The sequence below is a fragment of the Cutaneotrichosporon oleaginosum genome, assembly GCF_008065305.1.
Source record: "Cutaneotrichosporon oleaginosum strain ATCC 20508 chromosome Unknown ATCC20508_contig02, whole genome shotgun sequence".
NCBI lineage: Eukaryota > Fungi > Basidiomycota > Tremellomycetes > Trichosporonales > Trichosporonaceae > Cutaneotrichosporon > Cutaneotrichosporon oleaginosum.
The window spans coordinates 2155143-2176343 of NW_027072171.1; the positions used below are offsets into that span (position 1 = coordinate 2155143).

At 60.4% G+C, this 21201-nt stretch overlaps 9 protein-coding genes across 9 annotated transcripts; 4 read left to right on the forward strand and 5 right to left on the reverse strand.

Moving 5' to 3' along the window:
- Positions 1-16: 16 nt before the first annotated feature.
- On the reverse strand, positions 17-803 carry COLE_02535 (uncharacterized protein; the record flags this gene model as incomplete). The annotated part of the gene is made up of 4 exons (XM_018423657.2): positions 17-187; positions 220-399; positions 432-626; positions 660-803. 4 exons carry the CDS (start codon positions 801-803, stop codon positions 17-19), a joined length of 690 nt encoding a protein of 229 aa, XP_018277524.2.
- Positions 804-1263: 460 nt separating this feature from the next.
- Positions 1264-3207, forward strand: COLE_02536 (uncharacterized protein; the record flags this gene model as incomplete). Its single annotated transcript, XM_018421455.2, has 7 exons — positions 1264-1385; positions 1427-1452; positions 1496-1639; positions 1671-1956; positions 1991-2212; positions 2249-2354; positions 2392-3207. 7 exons carry the CDS (start codon positions 1264-1266, stop codon positions 3205-3207), a joined length of 1722 nt encoding a protein of 573 aa, XP_018277525.1.
- Positions 3208-3590: 383 nt separating this feature from the next.
- COLE_02537 (uncharacterized protein) lies at positions 3591-4705 on the forward strand (the record flags this gene model as incomplete). The annotated part of the gene is made up of 5 exons (XM_018420912.2): positions 3591-3624; positions 3668-3900; positions 3955-4006; positions 4038-4588; positions 4622-4705. 5 exons carry the CDS (start codon positions 3591-3593, stop codon positions 4703-4705), a joined length of 954 nt encoding a protein of 317 aa, XP_018277526.1.
- Positions 4706-4835: 130 nt separating this feature from the next.
- On the reverse strand, positions 4836-8343 carry COLE_02538 (uncharacterized protein; the record flags this gene model as incomplete). The annotated part of the gene is made up of 4 exons (XM_018423658.2): positions 4836-5509; positions 5541-6901; positions 6941-7628; positions 7665-8343. The coding sequence occupies 4 exons, from the start codon at positions 8341-8343 to the stop codon at positions 4836-4838; spliced, it is 3402 nt and encodes a 1133-aa protein (XP_018277527.1).
- A 267-nt stretch (positions 8344-8610) lies between these two features.
- On the reverse strand, positions 8611-10099 carry COLE_02539 (uncharacterized protein; the record flags this gene model as incomplete). Its single annotated transcript, XM_018423659.2, has 9 exons — positions 8611-8760; positions 8799-9069; positions 9107-9176; positions 9212-9342; positions 9378-9463; positions 9508-9680; positions 9715-9795; positions 9833-9949; positions 9988-10099. The coding sequence occupies 9 exons, from the start codon at positions 10097-10099 to the stop codon at positions 8611-8613; spliced, it is 1191 nt and encodes a 396-aa protein (XP_018277528.1).
- Positions 10100-10446: 347 nt separating this feature from the next.
- COLE_02540 (uncharacterized protein) lies at positions 10447-12285 on the forward strand (the record flags this gene model as incomplete). Its single annotated transcript, XM_018421456.2, has 2 exons — positions 10447-11578; positions 11615-12285. The coding sequence occupies 2 exons, from the start codon at positions 10447-10449 to the stop codon at positions 12283-12285; spliced, it is 1803 nt and encodes a 600-aa protein (XP_018277529.1).
- A 417-nt stretch (positions 12286-12702) lies between these two features.
- Positions 12703-13335, forward strand: COLE_02541 (uncharacterized protein; the record flags this gene model as incomplete). Its single annotated transcript, XM_018419454.2, has 1 exon — positions 12703-13335. One exon carries the CDS (start codon positions 12703-12705, stop codon positions 13333-13335), a length of 633 nt encoding a protein of 210 aa, XP_018277530.1.
- Positions 13336-13511: 176 nt separating this feature from the next.
- Positions 13512-16307, reverse strand: COLE_02542 (uncharacterized protein; the record flags this gene model as incomplete). Its single annotated transcript, XM_018426815.2, has 6 exons — positions 13512-13586; positions 13624-14012; positions 14229-14553; positions 14610-14653; positions 14689-15653; positions 15754-16307. 6 exons carry the CDS (start codon positions 16305-16307, stop codon positions 13512-13514), a joined length of 2352 nt encoding a protein of 783 aa, XP_018277531.1.
- A 3099-nt stretch (positions 16308-19406) lies between these two features.
- On the reverse strand, positions 19407-20642 carry COLE_02543 (uncharacterized protein; the record flags this gene model as incomplete). Its single annotated transcript, XM_018419455.2, has 1 exon — positions 19407-20642. One exon carries the CDS (start codon positions 20640-20642, stop codon positions 19407-19409), a length of 1236 nt encoding a protein of 411 aa, XP_018277532.2.
- Positions 20643-21201: the final 559 nt, after the last annotated feature.

Sequence of the window (21201 nt, forward strand, 5' to 3'; positions counted from 1 at the left end):
AATCCTAATCATACACCTAGTCGCGCCTCAACATGTCAAGACGGCGCTGGAGATCGTCCTCTTCGCTCCCGCCGCCGCCCGGGGGCGGGGTCGGTGCACTGGCTGCACCCGCGCCTTCCGCGACCGCCACACGTGCACTGAGCATCGGCTCATTGACAGCGGGGTTGGCCGTTGGTGCGCTTGCGAGCTACCGTCAGTCCTCGCCAACCTTCAGCTCACCGAGTCACTCATGTTCATGCCGATCTCGTCCAGCACCTCCTTGAGGATCTTGTCGCTCTCGACCTCCTCGCCTTCCTCGTCCTCGTCCTCCATCGCGTCGTCCACGGCATCGCTCATCATCTCCTCCTTCATGTCCATTGTCGCGCTCTCCTTCTCGAAGTCGTTCATGATCTTCTGAATCTGTCGTTAGCCCTTCCATAGGTCCCACTTGCCTGTGGAAGGTTGAGCGAGCGATTCATCTGCCCCATCGCACGCGTGGCGCCCTTCATCGCGCTCGCCATCTGCTCGTTCGAACGCAGCGTCTGCATCCGCAGCGACACAGCCTGCAGCTGCACCCGCATCTGCGTAAACTTCTGCATGTACCGGCGCGTGCGGACGAGGTCCTTGGCGAGGATCTTGCATGCGTTCTGGTGTCAGCAGTGCCACCGGCAGCGGCGCACCATGTTGCCGGCCTTGGCGTTCTTCTTGATGTCCGCCATCGTCTTCTTCTCCTGCTGCTCAAGCTTCGCGCGCTCGCGCTCCAGCTCGCGCTGGGCCTTCTGCAGGCTGCGCTGGTGTTGTCGCAGCCGCTCGGCGGGCGTCATGGAGCGCCCGAAGAGTGTGTCCTATGACGTCGGCGTAGAGGGAGGAGGCGGCGAAGCGGAGGCAGTGGAAGGCGGCGTCAGCATTTGAACGCTTGCAGAGGAGGCGGTCTCACGAGGATGTTCATGGTTGCGTCTTGAGAGGGAGGTGTTGACGAAGAGCGAGATGCTGTCCGCCTCGTCGAAGTGGACGATGTATATCGGGCCCGATGACGGCCCCCGCAGCTCACAGCCGCCACCCAACATTGGTTCCGCCCTGAGGCGCCGGATCTGCTTCCGTTCGGCCACTTATGAGGTGGAGGGTGCTGCGCGTACCGGTGGAGGAAGAGGGCGCGACTTGCTCTCATCTCTCAGCACAGTAGAGATCACCATCGCTAACCTCGCTCTCAAGCATTCGACACTGGGCCTTGGACTTGTTGGAGCGTATCAATACTCGCACGCACGCTTGCGCACTCCAAAAACCATGCTGTGGAGGAGATTGACAGCGTTGGCGCTGCTTGCCACTGGCGCCTTCCCACAAGAAGAAGTGGAGCTTCGGCAACTCAACGAAGATAACTTCAAGGCGACTATCGCACACGGCGTCTGGTGGGTTCCCCGTAAATGGAGCGAGCCCAGCTGACAACCAGGCTGGTTGAACACTTCTCACCACGGTGTGCGTCGGCTCACCCGACATCTTAGACCGCGGCTGACGGCAGGTTCCCACTGCAAGGCGTTCGCGCCGACATGGGAGGAGCTTGCACACGAGAAGGCATACCATGAGCAGCTTACCGGCTTTCACATGGCGCAGGTCAACTGTCTCGCGCAGGGCGACTTGTGCAACTCGAACGACATTCGGGGATGTAAGCACCTCCTTCGGCTCGGCTGACTCAGACCCCTCCCTCATCCTTTATGCCGACGGCAAGGAAGTTGGCGAGTTTAAGGAGGACCGCGCGTATCCTATTCTCGAGGCATGGATTGAGGAGAAGGCGCTTGCGTATGCCCGCGGGGAACCCCTTGGCGCCACGGTCGAGGAAGGCGAGCAGGAGGAGGAGCGGCCAACCCAACTCAGCAGACCAAACCCGGACGGAAAGGTCGTCGAGGTAGACGAGGCTGGGTTGGAGGCGCTCAAGGCAAACGGCCCCGTTTTCGTTGACTTCTTCGCCCCGTGGTGCTCCCAGTGAGTCGCAGTGTCGCTAATAGCCTGACATCAGTTGCAAGAAGCTGCGACCAATATATGAGAAGCTCGCCGCCGCTTACAAGGGCGCGCTGAACATCGTTGCAGTTAACTGTGATGACCATCCCTTGGTGTGCAGGCGCAACGGTGTAATGGGATATCCTACCATCAAGCTGTTCCAGGACGGCGAGGTGAAGCCGTTCGAACAACATCGCACTATCTCTCTCATGACCAAGTTCTTGGACGAGCAGGTCAAGGGGTAAGCTGAGTCAGCTTGTGCGATGACTGACGATAGTGTACCCATGAAAAAGATCATGAGCGAGGACTTTGAGAGTATCGTCGCGAACGACGACATCTTCTTTGTCTTTGCCACCAGCTATGCTACGTCTCTGGAGGAGATCGTACGGGCACGCCGAATGTAGCCGCTGACCGTCTCAGGAGCAGGTAGAACGGGCCGTCAAGCCATTAGGCCTCTCGGTCCCGGTGTACAAGACGAACGACCCGCTATTCTACAAGAACCAGAGCATAGCCATGCCTCCCCCCACGTCGTCGCTTCTGGCCTTTGCTTCTCACGACCCTCAGCATGTCAGCGCAGTGGCGCTACCAGCAAAGGATGAGGATCTCCGCCTCTTCGTGCAGAGGAATCGGTATCCGAACTTCTTCGAACTGTCCGGGGACAACTACAATTCTTTGTTCCAGGCGGAGGACCACCCACTCGTCGTGTTGGGGGCTATCCGCGATGGTGCAGACGGGGAAAGTGAGCGGCAAGAGATGCTCAAGACGGCGAAGGCGTGGAAAAAGGGCGGGCGGCCATTTGAGCAGCGTGTTCTCTTCGTTTCGGCTAGCGCCGTGAACTGGGAGAAGTGGCTGCGCAAGATGGTCGGCATTTTCCCGGTCAACATTCCCGCCCTCGTGGTCATCGACACATCCAAGAACGAGTTCTACGACCAGACAATCGAGGGCGAGCACGCGCACGTCAGAGGTGCGGACGCGTTCTCAGTTCTCGAGGGTATCTACCAAAACTTCCTGACCGGCAAGGCGATCGAGAGCGCGTTAGAATGGGGCTCCCGCAGCGGCACGCTCTTGCTCTTTGAGGCTGGGCAGTGGAGCGCTGCTCACCCCTTCCTTGCGACGCTCGGTGCGCTAGCATGTGTCGTGGGACTCGTGCTTGCCCTCGCGCGTTGTCTGGGTGGCCGTCGCCCCAGCACTCGTGGTGGGTACATGAACGAGAAGGGGGTTCAGCGGCTCGACTAGTGTTGGCGCCTGTTTGTACTGGTATACATCTGCACTGCATCGCGTTATACAACAGAATCATGTGGGAACATGTGGGGAGTACGTGCACTGGGGCGCGTTAGTCTGACTGCGACCTCCGACTGAGCATATGAGGACCACGAGGGAGACAATCGCCCTCTGATTACTACAGAAGTCGCCGGTCGCAGACTGGAAGTCAGAGTGACGTCGATGTATCAAAGTCGCCGGTGGACGATCGGAGATGACCTGGCCGGCGACTTTGTGCAAGAGGATCGATTCCTGTGGGACGCAATTGCGAGCATTATTCCTGTCCTCGTTCTGCCTCTTCACATCTCTCTGCGATCTCTGCTTTCTGTTCTCCTCACTTCCTTCTACTTTTCTTCACAATGTCCAAGGCGTGTCTGGTGCGCGGTTCGATCAGTGAGTCCCTTATTGCCTTGCTCCCACCTTCCCACTAACGCAGACATCGACGAGATCTACACCCTCCCACACATCGTGCGGCCAGGGGAGACGATCGCGTCAACAGGCTACGACCAGAAGACGGGCGGCAAGGGCTCAAACCAGGCGTACGCTGCCGCACGGGCGGGTGGGCGCGTGGTGCTCGACGCCCAGATCGGCGCCGACGGCCTAGCGGTACGCGACCGCATTGCGGCCGGCGGGGTGGATGTGAGCCGCGTACGCGTGGTGGAGGACGAGGTGAGTCACGGTCACGGTGTTGGGTCTGTGCGGTGCGTGGGTCACTAACACCAGGTGACCGGCCGGGCGATCATCCAGCGCTCTAACGAGGGCGAGAACTCGATCGGTGCGTGTACCTTTTTCGCCGCTCACCCCAGTCCTGCACGCCGGCGCCAACTTCGCCAACCCAGGCGCCAAGCCCGAACTGGACGGCTTCACCCACCTGCTGCTGCAGAACGAGATCCCGCTCGAAGACACGCTCGCGTACCTGCGCGAGGCGGGGCGGCGGGGCCTGACCACCATCTACAACCCCTCGCCCATGCCGACCCGGGAGCAGCTGCGCGCCTTCCCCTGGTCCTGCCTGACACACTTGATCGTGAACGAGGGCGAGCTCGCCGACATTGCGACGGCCTTCGACGCTGCGCCGACAGAGGGCAGTGTCGCGGAGACGGCGCGCGCGCAGATGCACGCTCTCAGCCGCGCCGAGGGCTTCAACCCCTCCATCGTCATCGTCACCACGATCGGGCCCGAGGGCGTCCTCGTTCTCGACCCGCGCAAGGGGGAGACGTTGGCGTGGCCGGCGGCGCCCGTGTCCAAGGTCGTGGATACCACCGGCGCGGGCGACACGTTCGCGGGATACTTCGTGTCGCTGCTTATGGAGAAGGGCGACGACGCGCCACTGGATGCCATCATCCCCATCTGCCTCACTGTAAGAGGTGCCCGGAGTAGAGCTGACAAGCAGGCGTGTGCGCTCACTGTGGAGACGGCTGGCGCGATGGAGAGCATTGCTGCGCGGAAGGACGTTGATGCTCGTGTAGCGCGGTAGTAGCTGGACAATATGTATTGAGATCCCTTGCGGGCTGTGTTACCGCTTGACCTCTCCACTAGCTGCACGCCCCGCCCACCGCGGAAGTGATGATGCTTCATGCAATGCAAGATGCGAGATACGTCTATATCTATTCGTCGGCCTTGACGCGGCCGAACCCCTTGGTCTTCTCGAGCGGCAGCTCGCCAAAGCCGAAGCCCTTACCAAACCCGCTCTTCTTGCCCGCCTTCTTCCCCCCTTCACCATACTGCTCCGCCCACTTGCGCAGCTCCGGCAGCGTCCCTTCCTCGCTCGACGACGGCCGAATTTCGGTCAGCGCCGTGTCAAAGTGCTTGGCATGCACGACACGGTCGGCGTACGATGGCCGCGGGGCAGTCTCAGCTGAGGCCTCGGAGGAGGCGTTCTCCGCGCCCTCCGTCTTAGTTGCAGATTCAGTCTCCGTCTCGGGAGTGGGCTGGGCGCCCTCAGCTACGCCCGCCTCCGCCGCCCGCGTGTCCGCCTCGTCCTTCGCTCGCGCTTCCAGCTGCTTCAAGTACGCCTCCTCCACGAGCTTGGCCGCTGGCGAGTTCCCTGCCGTCAAGTCGACAGCGGTGGCCTGCGGCGCCTGCGGGACCGTCACGGGCTCGTGCGCCTCGCTCGCGGCCTCCTCCTCCACCGCGATGGGCAGGTCCTCGCGCGCGCCAGGCCCATGTCCAGGCGACGAGGTCGGTACTGGCGTTGGCGTTGACGAGGCAGCCAGCCCGTTCTTCCACGGCACGACGACCATTTCCTTGACGGCCGCGAGGGCGGCAGCCACACAGAGGTCTGGGGTCAGCTCAATATCACCGCAACTCACGCTTCAGGTCCGAGCCTGAGAAGCCCTCGGTCTTCTTGGCGATGGCGTTGATGTCAACGTCAGAGGCAAGCTTCTCGTTGCGCAGCAGGATGTTGAGGATCGCCTTGCGGTCCTCCTCCGTCGGCAGGTCGACGAGGAGGCGGCGCGGGAGACGGCGCAGGACCGCATCGTCGAGATCGAAGGGCCGGTTGGTGGCACCGAGCACGACGACGCGCTTGTCGCGGTTCGCGTTGGCCGAGCTTAGACCGTCCATCTCCTGCATGAACTCAGTGAGGATCTGATTGTGGGCCTTGGAGCCGCCGGACGAGTCGCGGGCGCTGCGCGCTCCGAAGAGCGAGTCGACCTCATCAATGAACACGACACATGGCGACAGGCGGCGGGCAATGTTGAACACAGCCTTGACAAGCTTCTCGCCCTCACCGACCCACATGTCGTTGACGTCGCTCGGCTGGATGGCCAGCATGCGCGCGCCGCTCTCTGCAGCGATCGCGCGCGCAAGCAACGTTTTACCCGTGCCAGGAGGACCGAAGAGGAGCGCACCAGACGTGACATGATCCTTAAGAATACCGCCCTGGAAGGCCTCGGGGAAGAGCAGCGGAAGCGAGATGACCGTGCGGATCGCATCGATGGTGTTGAACGGAAGGTGGACGTCCTTGAAGGACGACGATGCCAGCTTCTGCTGGTCGACGATGCACGACAGTAGCCGCTTCTCGTGCTTGTTCAGATCCTTGGACTTCTTCAGAGCCTCGACAACCGGATCCGTGGGCGCGTGTGCCTTGGACTGCTTCTGCCGCATTTTGGCCTGAGCAATGTCCGATGCCGCGAGGTACTGCGCCACTGTGTCGGTGACCTGGCGTTCGTGGTCATACGCAATCGCGCGCGCCTCCTGGATATCCTTCCACTTGAGTACGAGCTTGTCCGTCGGCTGCTCCACGGAGACCGCAGCCTTGCCAACAGCGGTGCTCGCGAGATCGATGGCGTCCTTCCATCCGATCACGAGCTCGCTCCACTCTGGGTCGGGCTCCTTAAGGCGTTGGAGGCGACGCTGGCGACCGCGCGGTGGCGCCGAGTCAGGGGCCTCCAGCATTGACAGCGGCTCGTCAAGAGTAGCGCCGAGCTGACCGACGGCGCGCATCATAAGCGCAGCGTTGAGCGCGCGACGGCGGCGCGTGCGCTCGTGCTGCTCAAGCGCCGTGTCACGCGTTGAGGGCACGATAGCAAGCGTTTTCCACACAATGGACTCGGATACACTGTCCTCCTTGTTCTTCTTGTTGCGGCCCATCAGCATGTCGAGAATAGGATGAGAAGTTGGCTGCTGTTGCTGGTTCGAGGAGGCGCCGAACGGGAGAAGCGCGCTGGCACTGCCGTCAGCTGGGGACCGCGGACTCTCTCCAACTTACCCGTTGTGGAGAATGGCGCGGAGGCGGCGCTCCTCGCGTCGCTGCCGACCCTCAACGTCGTGTTCCTCGCTGCTGAACCAGAGCTTCTCCTCACCCTTGTCCGCGCCGCCATCGACATGGATGGTGCTGACGGTCGCGCCAAGCGCCTCGACAACCGAACGGAGGCGATCCCTGCCTTCCTCGGCAGCGGCTTCTCCCCCTGGCTCAGACATATACGCGGTGTGAGGAAGTAGCAAGCTCGGCGGAATGGAGAGGACGATCGTAGTAGGCTGCAGCGTCTCGCTCTTCTTGCCCTTGTGCACCGGACGGCGGCGCCGGCGCACCGCCTCGAGTAGGTGAGGCCACCACACGTCAAGCGTCTCGGCGAGCGCGGCGGTCGACTCAAGCAGGATAATGCGGCGGCGCGTCGACGCCTGCTCGCCCTCCGTCTGCATGTTGATAAGGCTCGAGAAGAAGGAAACCCACTCTTCCTCATTCTCGGGGCGGCGCGGAGTGGGCCCCGGCATTCCGAAGGGCGAGCCCCCTGGGATCGCCGCCATCAGAGGGATCCGCACCATGCCTGGCATGCCGTTCTGTTCCTCTTCGTCTCCAGCCTCCTCCTCCTCCACCATCTGGTGCCCGTGCTCGGCAGCAGGCGGAGTCTGGAAGAGCGGGTTACTCGCCTGCGCCATAGGCGGCGCGGTGATGCCTGTTTGTCAGCTCAACCCCACATGTTGCAACCTACCCGTCTCAGCGAGCGGGGCGTACGGCCCGTCAAAGCCCACGCCGAGCGCAAGGTCAAGTCGCACAACGTCTGCCGAGAGGTGGCTCGCGACCTCATGCACTGCGCGCGCGATGTACGCGTCGCCACCTTCAAACGGCGTGACAAGCGCGATAACTGGATCTTCGCTGGCGGAGTTGGAAGGGCGCTCCTCGGAGTGATTGTGGTGATGTGGCCCCGCCTGTGGCAGGAACACGCCGCGGGGACCCTCGGCAATAATGGACGGCCGTTCGCGACCAGTGTCTTTCGGCGTTGACGGCTGGTTGGCGGGCACAAACGATGTCGCTAGATGATTGAAGAGAACATGGTGCTCGGATGGCAAGGGTTCACCCGGCGTTCCCGGCGTCGTCAGCGTGGTGACGATTGCGGGAAAGGAGGGCGGCGTTGGCTCATCGCCCTCCGGCACCTCAACCTCTTCTGGTGGATCGGCGGCGTTCTCAGTCGTGGTCGCATGTTCTGCAGCTGTTGTGGTGGTCGTGCGCGATCCTTTAGGCGTCCGCGCGGAACGCGGGAGGCAGCGCGCCGATGTTGTCGCTAGCGGTCTCGCGATGCGGGAGACTGCGGGAGACCATTGTGTATGCAATGCCGAGCTCGCTACGCGTGAGCGTAGCGAGTTTATTGTTTTTGCATGTCGTGGTCGCATTTGATGATAGATGTGGACGATGTCAACCGAATCCCCCGAAAATCGGTCGGTGACTTGCACGGTCTGGGTGGCAAAGCGGCATCAACTCTGCCCATCACAATCGGACATGTGCGGACGACTCGCGTCCCTGTTTCCGAGATCTTACGCCGAATCATCGTGAGGATAAACATGTGCAGTATTGCATGCCCGGGGGAAACTGTATGCGTGAAGAGCAGCCTGTGCAAGGCCGCTCCTGTTTTACATAGTGGCTGACGTCTAGAATATTCTTTACAGGTTCTCTTCCGCTTCCAACTCGGCGTCGGACGCCGCTTTCCTCTGGAGATCTGCTTGCCTCTTAGCCTGACGCTCAGCGTCTAGGCGCTGACCTGCGTCCGGCCGAGGACCATAGTGGGTCATAGCCCAGTCCGCTCCAGAGACCTGCTCGTTCAGCTTTGTACTCTTGCTCTGTAGCTCACCCAATGACTCAGTCTCAGCACAATGTCAGGCAGCAGGGCCGATGCGGGATTGAGCAACCGTGCGGATTGAGTAAAGAAGGGCAGACGAAGGACCGTGTTGGCTCGTCCCCCGCCCAGAGCGCCAACGATCGCGTCCGCCACCTCTGGTGGCGTCAAGGATGGCACAAGCAATCGGAGGAAGAAGGACTTAGGAAGAATGGTCTTGGTGAACATGCCAGTCAAGATATGGCCGGGGAGAACGAGTGTTGTCCGGACCTCAGACGCATCGTAGCTGCGATGTCAGACTTGTATAATACGTCATGACCCACCGATAGTCAATCTCATTGCGAAGGCACTGGTGGAACGCGACTGTGGCGGCCTTTGACGCGCAGTAGTCGGCTTTCCGTCAGATTCGTCCCCCACACAGCACATACCGCATTGCGCCACACCAATGAGGCCTAGAACGCTAGAAATGTTGACAATGTGGCCGCGTCGTGCACGTAGCATGGGAGGAAGGAACTCCTGGGTGATCCAGAACGCGGCCATGGTATTGACGCCGAAGGAGCTATCGTTAGTTGTGATGCGTTCACGGTGACTCACTTCTTTATCTCCTGTTCGGACAGGTCGAGAAGCAACTTGCCGTTTACAACGCCAGCATTGTTCACGACGATAGAGGGGTGTCCAACCTTGAGTGTGAGCAATGTGTGGAAGTTGAAATATCCAAGCGCACCTCTTCGCGCACCACCTTCGCCACACGGGCAACAGTCGCGCGGTCCGAAACGTCGCACACGTAGTACTTGACGCCGAGCTCTTTCTCCGCTGGCTCGTGGTGACAGAGCACGACAACGGTCGCACCTCGCTTGAACACCTTCCTTGCAAGCTCAAGCCCAAGGCCTGTTGCGCCTGCAGTCAGCTCATATCTCCCCCATGCACGCACCGCCCGTGACAAGCACGATCTCCTCGCTGAGATCCACTTTCGATGCGGGAGAGAGGTACACCGCCCAACCGAGGGCAGCGGCTGTTGTCAGAGTACACGCCTCTGCATTCAGGCCTACCCAGCGTCAGACATGGCCCGATGAGCTTGAAGAACAAAGGATGGTAGTAGCCAAGAGAGAGCATGCCAAAGCTGACGGCTGGTATGCCCAGGAGTACAATCCACATTAGCCAGACCGCTGCGCTGTCAGCGGCATGACGAGAGCAGCAGGCTCACCATCGTCCACGGTGAAGATGCGCCAAAGTGGTGGAACCTGAACTGGGCCAACATCCGCTGAGCCAGAGTTTGCGCGGCCCGCGTCCTCCCGGTCAGGCGTGTTATCTTCCATTGCGTGAGGCGTGGAGAGGAGCGAAGAGTAGATGTACGAGGATGAAGATGCGAGTGGATCTAGTGGTAACATTCGTGGTGGAGGTCGTGGATGTCCAGTCATCTGCCGCTTTTTGATGTGCAACCGTCGGGATTCGAACGGCGACGCTCGGCTCCTCGGCAGAGATTATGCTTACGATCAGCGCGCGTGCTCGTGTCCCTGGTTCCAGGAATGGCCAAGGCACGATCCTTGCTCAAGTTCAATTCAGACCTTCTGGTGCCAGGTGGAGGTGACTGCGGCGATCCTCCGGCGAGAGCGCGATTTCTGGTGTCACTTTCACACTCTCTCTCACCTCAGACGGTCTCGGCATGCGGCTCCTCCTCCTCGCCGCTTTCTTGGCGCCCGTCCGCGCTATTGCGGGCGAATGCTTGCGCGAAGCCGACCACACCACTATCAATGCGCTCTTCAGTGAAGGTGGCCCCGGCACCAAAGTCTACCTCTGCCCTAAAACCGAGGTGCAGTTGTCCGGCACTATCGTCTTCACCGCCGCGGACCAGGAGCTGGCGACGCTGGGATATCCCGGAGGCGAGCGGCGCGCAAAGCTGCGCATCGTCTCCGACCATGTCGCGACAGCCATCCAGGGCGACTGCCGTCGGTGCGCGCGCGTGGCCGTGCGCAATCTCGTTATCGACGGGGGGCGGCGCGCGCTCGGGCGCGTGCGCGACGCAAACTCTTCCCCCGGCCTGGTCATTCTGGGCGGCAACGAAGGACAGGCCGTGCGCGAGTGCGCAATTTCGGATCCTCGCGGGTTCACCGCGGTGCACGTGCGTGAAGGCGCAAAGCTCAACTGCCGCGGCGCTGTCATCGAGCGCAACGAGATCACATCCGTCGGTGAAGAGTACGACCCTGCGTATGACGGCGCCGATCCCGAAGCCTCGCCCTGGGGCCGGCCACTGGCCGACGGCATTAGCATCGCCTGTCGCAACTCGTATGTTCGCGACAACACGCTCATCGACTGCACAGATGCGGGCATCGTCGTTTACTGTTCTCCGGGTACCAAGATTGAGAACAATCACGTGTCGACGGAGCGCCGGAGCGCAATCGGTGGCATTCTGCTCGTGGACTCGCAGCCCTTTGGTGGTGACTACTCCGGCGTCATGGTCAAGAACAACGTGCTTGACGCCGCTGCGCGCGCCATGCGCGTTGGTATTGGCGTCGGCCTGAGCGTGCTCTCGGATGACATCGAAACGATCCTCAAGGGCGGAAGTGTGATCAGCAACCGCCTCACCGGTGATTACATGGGCTATGGTATCGCAGCGGCGGGTCTGAAAGGCTGGACGATCAAGGACAACTATGACGATGCCCGCTACGAAGGCGAGCCATCCGGCAGGTGCTTTGACGATCCCGTCAACCCACCTCCACAGGCGTTCATCTACAACGCGGTCACGCTCGAGACGTCCCACGTGCAGGACGGTTTCTTCGACTCTGACTTTGCCTACAGTGAGTGTGCACGGACGCGCCCCTGCTGATTGCCAGTTGTCTGTATCGACGGTGTTGGGGAGGTGCCGGTCCGCTATAGGAAGGATATGGACCCAGAACCCGATGCGGCTTCACACGGGTCGCCCGACCACGACACCGCATCCTCCGAACAGCCACTCCCGCCAATATCGACAGAGGAGCGTGATGCCGAGGCCGAATTGCCACCGCCAGAAATACTGCCCGGGGGCCTTCTGTCGACCGGCAACAGCGTGCTTGACGGCATTCTCTTGCACTCGCAGCAGCGCCTCTTCGACAGAATCGACGAGATCACCAGCGGGGTGCACTTATCACTTTCCCGCCCTTCGCCTGCACGTGCGCAGGTCGAAGACTCGGACACGCTGCCGTCTCTCCACGCGCGCTTGGCTGAGCTCGAGCACTCTCAAGCGCGCCTTCTCTCAGCCACCCGCGACGTGCAGACCGCGCTCGCGCGCCTCCGCACCAAGGTGAGCGAGGTGGACGTGTGGGAGGGCGAGGTGCTGCAGTCTATCCAGGAGGAGGTGACGGCGCCTCACGACAAGCGGGAGTATGGGGACGACACTTTCGAGGACGACGGGTTTGCGAGCGTATTCGACTGGCCCGTCCGCGTCATCCTACTTGGCGGTCTTTGTTCCGCCGTCGCGCTGGCTGTGCGCAGATTCCGACGGCCGACACACGACAAGATCGTGTGATCGTGGGATCCCGGTGCTGGATCGATCGCGGGTGTGGGAGGACACGGGACATGTACAACAGCATAGATATAGACAATGGCACGACAGGACATGACACAGCGGAGAGCTCGCGAGCTGGTCGGGCTGCCGCGCGATCAGAGGCACGTGCATGTGCACGACAAAGGTGGTGATTGTTGCCATGTCTGCTTGTGCGTGGTGGAAGTGTGGGGCAGGGTGGGGTGCACGGTGACGGCGGCCCGATCTGCGGTGGCGTGGGACGAAAGCTGGAATCCGGTGCGAGCGTGGCGGCGGCCGGGGGCTGCGCAAGGGCCACAACAGGCGATGCGGCCGGCCGCGAACCGCTTTTGCGTGGGACGCCGACCACCTCGGCTTCGATACGCCCGTGCGAGGGCACAAGGCTACGGCTGCCTCGCCTTCATGAGGATCCGGATCTCCACCGATCCACCGTCACTCATAATCTCACTCTCCATCTGTCTCTCAATCGACCTCTCCTCCAACCGCATCCACGTCTTCAGCCACAAGCCACTACATATTGCGCCTCGGAGGCCTGAGCCCTCCGCCACCCCGCATACCCTCCGCCGCACACCCATGCCGCAGTTCACCTTCTTCAGCTCGCCGGCGCCGCCATCACCGCCGCCGAGCGCCAAGTCGCGCAGATTCAGCCTGCAGCTCCACAACCCCCTGCCGCCATACTATGCGCGCCGCAAACGCCCTATGTCCGAGTACAAGCCCGAGCCCGACTCACATATGAAGAGCCACCAGCTCAAGGCACAGGGCGAGATGCTCAAGACCAAACAGGCCAAGCTCGCCGCCCAGGTACCCCCCGTGTCGCCGCCCCTCTGGCACCGCCCTTTGCCACGCGTGCCGCGCGCCCTCCCCATCCCTCCCGCAGAGGACCGGTGCCGCTGCTCAATCTGCAAGCGTGCCGAGGGTGAGTACACCGCAACGCCCGAACTGCGCTCACACACAGCATCCCAGGGCACACAAAACGAGAGCGACCGCCTGTCACGTCTCTCCTTGACGTCGGACGAGTCACATATCTCGCGCTAGATTGCGCTCGTCAGTGCTATGCATCCGCAGCCGGATCGGTCGAAACGAAGGACAGTTGTAACTTGTAATGGACACCCCAAGAAATTAGTAACCCGTATCCTGTGACGATTGCGAGGTAGAGCAAAGCGTCTACTGCCGATGCAGACACTGTGATACATTACAAGAAGAAGACGACGTTAGCTCTGATTCTGGTTATGGACCTGGTTCTGGCTCTGATTCTGGCGATCGGCAGCCTGGAAACGCTCCTGAGTCTGCACACTGTCAGCTCCGTGTCGCAACATGACCCACCATGTCCTGCGCGCGCCTCTGCCAGCCACCTGGACCTGACCAGCGTCCTGGGTCACGCCCAGCCGCTGCGCCCAACCCAGCGCGCTGCTCAAACTGCTGCACGCGCACAGGCTCGGCGCGCCCGTCCTCGTTCACGCCGAGACCTGTCCCACCCGTCCAGCCCATCTTGGCGAGGAGCTTGTTGCCGACATTCTCCGCCGGGGCGATGGGCTTTAGTGCAGGGGCGGGGGCTGCCTCTCGGCTACCTGCAGCGAGGCGCGCGTCTGGGGGCAGCGCTGGACGGTCAGGCTGTTGGTGGACCTCTCGGCGCTCGGCGGCGCGATCGCGGAACTGTAGGTTGGAGCCAGTCTGGGCGGCGACAGCATTATTCTTGCGCCGCTTGCCGGCCTCTCGGATAGCAGGATCCCCAAGGTTAGTCTGTATTCACAATGTACACGGTCGGAGCCAGTTGCGAGAGGATAGAGGTGGTACGATACAGGTTTGGTTGGAAACATTGGTGTTTGTGACACGATGAGAAGGGGTATGAGGAATTTGGAAAGCAAATTCAAGCAAGTCGCGGATGTAATCAATGGACGAGGTCAGTGACCCATTCTGCCTGAACCTACGCGGTTCAGGAATGGAAGTGCGAGCCTTGTGTAGTTCTGACTGCGCGTTGTGCTTGCGCAGCATTTCCTCGGACTTGAACTGTCGCTGGCACAGCAGACACGCCACTTTGCCAGTTGCGGCAAAGTTGTAGGTGTCGCCGTAGTCGAAATCGCTGTTGCTTGAGGGCTGCGGCTGCGCCTGATGTGGGGCTGGAACCGGTACTTGAGCCAGTGGCGCTGCGTTAGCCGCAGATACTCCAGCCGGAGGGGCGCCAGGTGCCTTGGGTTGCCGTGGCTTGGAGAGCTCGGTTTGCTTGGTGTTCCACTTGTTAATGAAGCCTGCGACCTAGAGTTACGTGAGCAGGAGCGATGAGGAGAGGATCCGCAGCATGCAATCTTTACCTTCCGGCTGGTCGAAGTGGGGGGGACGATGTGCGCGCCTTTGGCTGAAACGTCAGTCACGTCGAGTAGGTCCACTAACTCCTTGAAGGCAGTGTCGAGTCCTTGCCCACGAGATCGACCTCATCATTATCGTCGACAAGGGCCTTGGACATAATCTCGACCATCACAGGCTCCTCCTTGGGCTTCTTCTTGATCGCATTGCCAAAGCCGATCTTGATGGGCTGCATGCCTCCGACGAGAGGGCCGGTGGGCGTCTCAGCAGCCTGCGCAGAGGTCGATGACTCGGTGGGCGAGTTCACTACACCGCTGGCAGAAGCAGCCGCCTTTGGAGGCTTCCACTTGCCACCCAGGTTGCCCAGGAAACGCCGGGTCTCGTCGCTGAGCTCGATGGAAGCGCCGCGTGCAGGTACGGGAGGCGCGCCGCGCGGGAGAGTCTCGACGGCGCCAGCCTGCTGATGCCAGTAAGTGCAATACTCGCCATCGGGCGAGGTGATGGTGGTCGCGCCAATGCCACCGTCGGCAGCCGCTCGGAGGAGGAACTGGCCACCCATCGGTCCACATGGCGTGGGGATGAACGCGTTCACATTGGCAAACGACGCAGCGATCGGCACGCCTGAGATCAAAAAGCCCGTAGGCTGGTGCTGTGGAAGAAAGAGGAAAGGCATGAGCGCGCTCGCAAGCTCCGGAGTTACGAGCTCAACGAAGGCGAAGCCCCACGAAATGGCAGAGGCTCTGTCGACAATCATGACCACGCGCGAGATGCACGCCTCGGCATCGCGCTGAGTGCCCTTCCCGAGCATGCGCGTGATCTCCTCTGCTAGACGGCGCACAACCTCGCCGGCGTACGTCCCTGGATCCAAGCCACGAAGGAGGAGCACGCGGCTGCCCCCGCCAGGCTGCCCGATGTCGCGGGTGCCGTCATGACGCGCGCCGAGCTGAGGTACGGGGGTTGGCGCGTCATCCAGCCGCGAACCGGCGAAGTCGATCTTGACGCGGCGCGGCTCGCTGTGAGCGAAGAGCGCAGGCATGGTGACGTGTGGGAAGCTGTGGTCAGCTATGTGCAGTCCGTTGCGCCTCGCGATTTGGACCACGGAAGAGTGGTGCAGAAGGTGCTGGGGGTGGGGCTGGGCAAATCTGAACTCACTTGTCCTTCATGAAGCGCGTGGACTGCTCGAGTGTTGAGAACTGCGCGAATCCAAAGCCCTTGGACTGACCCGTCGCGCGCTCTCGCACGATCTTGGAGCTCTCAACGTCGTAGCCATGCTCGACACGGAGATATCCCTCGAGCTCCTTCTCCGTCAGCTCGGGGTCGAGGCCGAGAAAGATGACGTCGCGACTAGGATCGGATTTGGCGCGCGAGTCATCGAAGCGGCCCCTCGGTGCGCGGTCGTAGTCTCTGCGATCACGATCATCCCGGCGCGGAGCGCCGTAGTCGCGCTCACGGCTGTCGTGGTCCCGGCGCGGGCGATCGTCGTAGTAGTCGCGATCGCGGTGGCGGGGGGGAGGGACACGCTCATCGCGGTCGCGGTCGCGCGGGGGAGGCACCCGATCATCGAATTCTCGATCACGGTCATACTCGCGCCGGGGTGGACGACGGTCGTCGTACCGCCGCGGGGAGTGCGACCGGGAGCGCGACCTGTGCACAGGGCCCGAGGGCGAGTACGCCCTATTCGGTGGCGAGCGTGAGGGATAGCTCATGTGGGTGGCAAAGTGAGGCGAGAGGAAGTGGGTATGGGACGCACAAAGGCCTTGGTGTGGGCGGCAATCGAGGGGCAACAAGCGGGATCAAATTCCTCATTCATGGCATGACGGAATCGGGCAGTGTGGCGTGGCGGATGGATGTTGGAGGACAGCGAGCAGATAGCCAGCATCAACCTTGCGCATCATCGAGCAATGCCTTGGTGTAAACAACCAAGCGCCTGAGATCCACATAGCACCTGTGCCCCGGTGCGAAACCTCTATGCAACGGGGGATCGCCCGCCCACCTGACATCGCCTTCTAAAGCCCATCCTCGGTGTCAGCCCCTCTTTCAAATGAAAAAAGCTCAGACAGTCGGGCAGTGTTGAGAGCACAGAAAATTGGAGAAATGTATTATGAATCAAAATTCACATTCAAGCCTCACGATTACACGCCTTAGGACGCTTTCACGCGTTAGGACGCTTTCACGTCGAGGAAGCCGGCACGACGATGCTATGGCTGAACGGAAAGGTGCCTCTTCGAACACAAGTGCATCTCACCTGCAACAGCCAATCCTTCGAGCACTACTTCTCCAAGCAATAGTCCGATTCGCACGTGTGGTAGTCAGTCCGCTCCCAGCCTCGGTCTCGGCGCCGCTCTTCCTTGTCGTACTCTGTTCCTCTCTGACCTTCTTCCCCAGCTCCACGCTACCTCTTCGCGAGAGCTCTCCGCCCAACCTGTCGGTTCATTTGTCGCTCTCGTCCTTTACTGACTTCGCGCTCATCCCCGATCAATGATTTTACTGCTCTTGTTTGTGCCTTGATCATTGTCGGCAAGAGCCTCATCCAGATCCGAATAGTCGCAGAGGCCGTCCGAGTGGTCCGAAAGAGAGTTCCGAATGATCCTCCTGGCGTTAGCGTAGGCCATTAATCAGCACTAACTCCATGCGCATAACCTGAGCCCCTAGAGTGGAGTTTTCACGTCGTAAGCGCAGATTATCTGCTGAAAGAGATTCGATCCGCGATCGTAGCTCGTCTAGTTGCTCTTGAAGAGGTCTGACTAAGGTTTCTCTCCATTCCCAATCCCGGCAGACCTGGTCAGCCTGGCGCTTGGCGTCCCTCTCTTCGAGAGCCATCTGCGTCCAGTCTTCCTGCTCTCTCGTCTCCTTGACGTAACTCTTCACTGCCTTCATCTCTTGCTCGACCTCTGTGGCTTTTCGACGGAGAACGTGAATGGCCCCCATGGTCTCTCCTCTCCAGGCGTCGAGCATGGGACTGACTGCCTCTGTAATGGCGCGATAAAGCCGCCTTGTGCGGGTGCTTGTCGGGCTTGGAGGAGGAGGATGTACATCCGGAGGAGTTCCCATAGTTGGGAGCCACTCCAGGTCGTCGCCTGGGATCCAGCTCACCCGCTTCCCCGAAGTGCTCTTGTCGTCGTCGGAAGAAACAGGTGCACTCAATGGGCGTGCTTGAAGGGCTGCAGACGATAGCGGTCGAGGGGGCGAGTCGGGCCAGATCAGGATGGAGTTGGAGGAAGAACAACGGCGAGTTGGGCCAGGGGCTTTTTGCCACAGTTCTCTGACGTCGTTCAACTTCGGGCTAGGACGAAGAATGGACGTAGGAATGGTGTCATTGGCCGCAAAGGGACAAGCTTCATGCTGTTTGGAAGCATTCTTCTCATCGGCGGGAACACAGGGGGTAGACGGGGTTGATCGTATCTTGACATCGTGAGGCAGGACGGGAACGGAACTTGGAGAAGTCGAGCGCGAGGGGTCGGCAAAGTCGATAGCATTCACTGGAGGACGCGAGAAAGCTGGGTGAGATGGCGGAGATGAGACTTGCCTGGTGCCAATGGTCCGTGGTGCGGACGGGTGGGCGGCGTGCGGAGCGATAGCGATAGCGGCATTGGGAGCTGCGGCCGGGTGCGTACATGAGCTGGTCTCGGGAGGTGTGAGGGATAGAGGACCCTCGGACACATCGGGTGGTGTCATGAAGAGCGAAGACCGCCTGGCTGGGAATGCTTGGGAGGGAAGGGGCGGTCTGGCCTTCGGAACCAAGGCTGCACGCAGCGTTCCATCGCAGATAGCTATCGCTGGAAGACGCTCCGCTTCTTCGCTGTCGCTGTAGGGATTCACGTACGTTGAGCAGTCGATTACGCGAATGGTGCGGTAGTTGAGGATGCTTTCGCCGCGGGCGGGCTTGTTGAGATCGGACAGGGCGGCGTTGAGGTCCGGAGATGAGGGAGGAGGGGGGCGGGGTACCTCTTGAAGAGCAGTATCGCGGAGGAAGGGATGGTGCGAGGAGGGTGAGGTCGCGACACTGCGAGGTGTGTGATCGTTTGAGTCTACGACGGGGTCAGACATGAACGCGGAAGCGGTGATGGTAGCAGTGATGGTAACAGTGATGGTGACAGTGATGATGACAGTAATGGTGAGTGATGATGGCACAGGTAGAGTGAAATGGGAGTTGGAGGGAAGGTGGCGAGGTGTAACATGGTACCACCACCTCACAGACAATGCTCGAATCACCGACTGCGCCAATAACCATGACACACCAAACCGCAAGCAACGGGATGCGCTGGCTGACTACATCTCCCAGAAAGTCAACGAAATGACACATGTCCAACCTCAGCTCCTAATCGGTCCAGGTCAACGATGGAGCAGTACCCGGCGCTGAAAGGATGTACTGTAAGTGGTAGGGGTGATCCCTAAATTGCTTGTGGAAGTATGCCAGGCGGTCAAGGGGTAAAAAGCAAACCAGTCGCGTCTACTACCACACCACGAGCATCCCTGGCCCCTCTCGCACAATACCATCGACCCATTTCACCACCTGGCCACCTGCCACCTGGGATCCACCAGACTGTGGCTTGCGAGACAATACGTGCATATATGTCGACCTCAGTCCGTACTTCTTCCTCTTCTTCTCCATGGCTCTTCTGTCATATACCCCGCGTACTCCCCCAGCCGTGACTCCTCTCTCCAGGCACAATCTGCGCTACTCCAAAAAGCGCGTGCGAGACATCCCAAACGGGCTGTAACCACCACAATTAATTGAAAGAAATGAAATGACAAAATTCGCGTGCTCATGCGCGTCGGGGCGGAAGTGTGTCACTGTAGGTCAGCTAAGCATGAGAGAATGCCAAGGTCAATCTCACAGTAAAGACTGCTCGAGTCCATGGCGACCAGGAGATGTGATGTCCGGCAGTTCTGGTGTGGCCAAAATCAGGAGTGAAGTAGAACGGTGTCGAATGCCCCGGAGAGAGAGGTCTACCGTTGCCATGGTCGGGAGGGAGGGGCGGGAAGGCTGAAGGAGGACATTGGGAGGGGCCCGCAGCCGTGGTCGGCCATGGGGAAAAGGCGTGGTGTCGCTCGAAACTCGGAGGCAGAGCCGGCCCCTTGCCTTTACTCTGCATCGTGGCGGGAAAGGTGGCCCCCTGACTGCCGGAAGCCGACTGGCTGAAGTGGGCCGATGCCTGAGTGGTATCGTTCCCTGTACCCAGGCCAACGGCTGCGGCGGAGTGACCCGAAGAAAGGGCGGGGTGAGGCGCCTCCATCTGTTGCAACTGCCCAGAGAGGCCAGCCATTGCGGAAGCGATGGAGCGGATTTCCTCCTGCAGACTGGCCTCAAGCGCAGAGCCGTGCGTCTTTGCCGCCTCTTCTCGAGTTGCAAACTCCATGCGAAGTGTTTGGAGCACATTCTCCATCCTACTCACACTCGCTTGCTGGTCGGACACCTGACACTGGATCAGCATCAAATCCACCAGGCGATCCTCCACTGCCTCCACGTGTTGGGACATGGAGTCGTCGACATCGGCCATTCCCTGGGACAGCTTGTCGACTCGATGAACCAAATCGGCTTGGGCTTCATGGAGCTCGTCGAGGCGGCTGTTCATCTTGGCGACTTGCTCGGTATTCTTCGCGATCGTGTCAGCTAGAAAGTTGATAGCCCGGAGAACTTGGTTGTTGTCCTCCTCGTTCCTGTTGACATTGCCTTTAGCCTCAATTACATCAAGTCGATGGATGAGCTGTTCGAGAGTTGGAGCTGGCCTCTGAGTATCATTGGGGCGGTAGGGGGCGTTAGGGACTATCTGGAAACCGATGGGCTCCAGTGTCTGAGGGTCCAGGTGGGTGTGCGTTGTAAAGCCGTACGGGCAGTGGCTGAGACTACGTGGATTGGAGGGGGAGACACTGGTGTAGGTTTCCGACCCGAGTGTCGAGGTGGAGTTGGTGGGGAAGAGGGTTTCGTCATTGGCAGAGCCACTGCAAACCATGGGGGGGCCAGCAGCATCGACAGCCTGCCGCTTGGGGAGGGGTTTCTGGGAAAGCGACGAAGAATGCTTGTTGCGCTTGCGGGTCATGGTTGATGAGTGTTGGTGAGGAGAGATCGCAAGAGTGGGGGATGGAGCGTCAGGGGTGGCGAGTGACGAGTGAAGAATGACGAGTGGCGATTGAGGGAGGAGGGTAGATTGTTCTTAAGCTACTGAGTTACTGATTGCTGGAGGGGGGAGAGGACAGAAGATTCAGAAGAGGGACGGGTGGTGAGAGGGAGAATGAGAGATGGGAACCAAAGAGGACAAGGCAGTGAATATTTATGTGACGTAGCGGTGGCAAAGCGGGGTGCGCGATGGGGGTTGCGGGTTCGACAGAGGAGGAAGACGGGTCAGGGAGTGGAGGAAGGCTGAATGTCAATACAGAATGCAAACAGTGTTGTTTGGTCCAGAGATTCAGAGACGCATTCAACATTGGCCAGCGTCGACTGGTGTCGAACGGATGAGAGACATGACCTACGTAGCGCAAGGGCTACTATTGGGAATTTTGGGTACATGCTATAATATGTGAAAGTTCGCAGATCCGACACAACTCAATTGCACCATTCGACTTGTGGCTTCGATGAAATTGTGAGGTGGCTGGATGGTA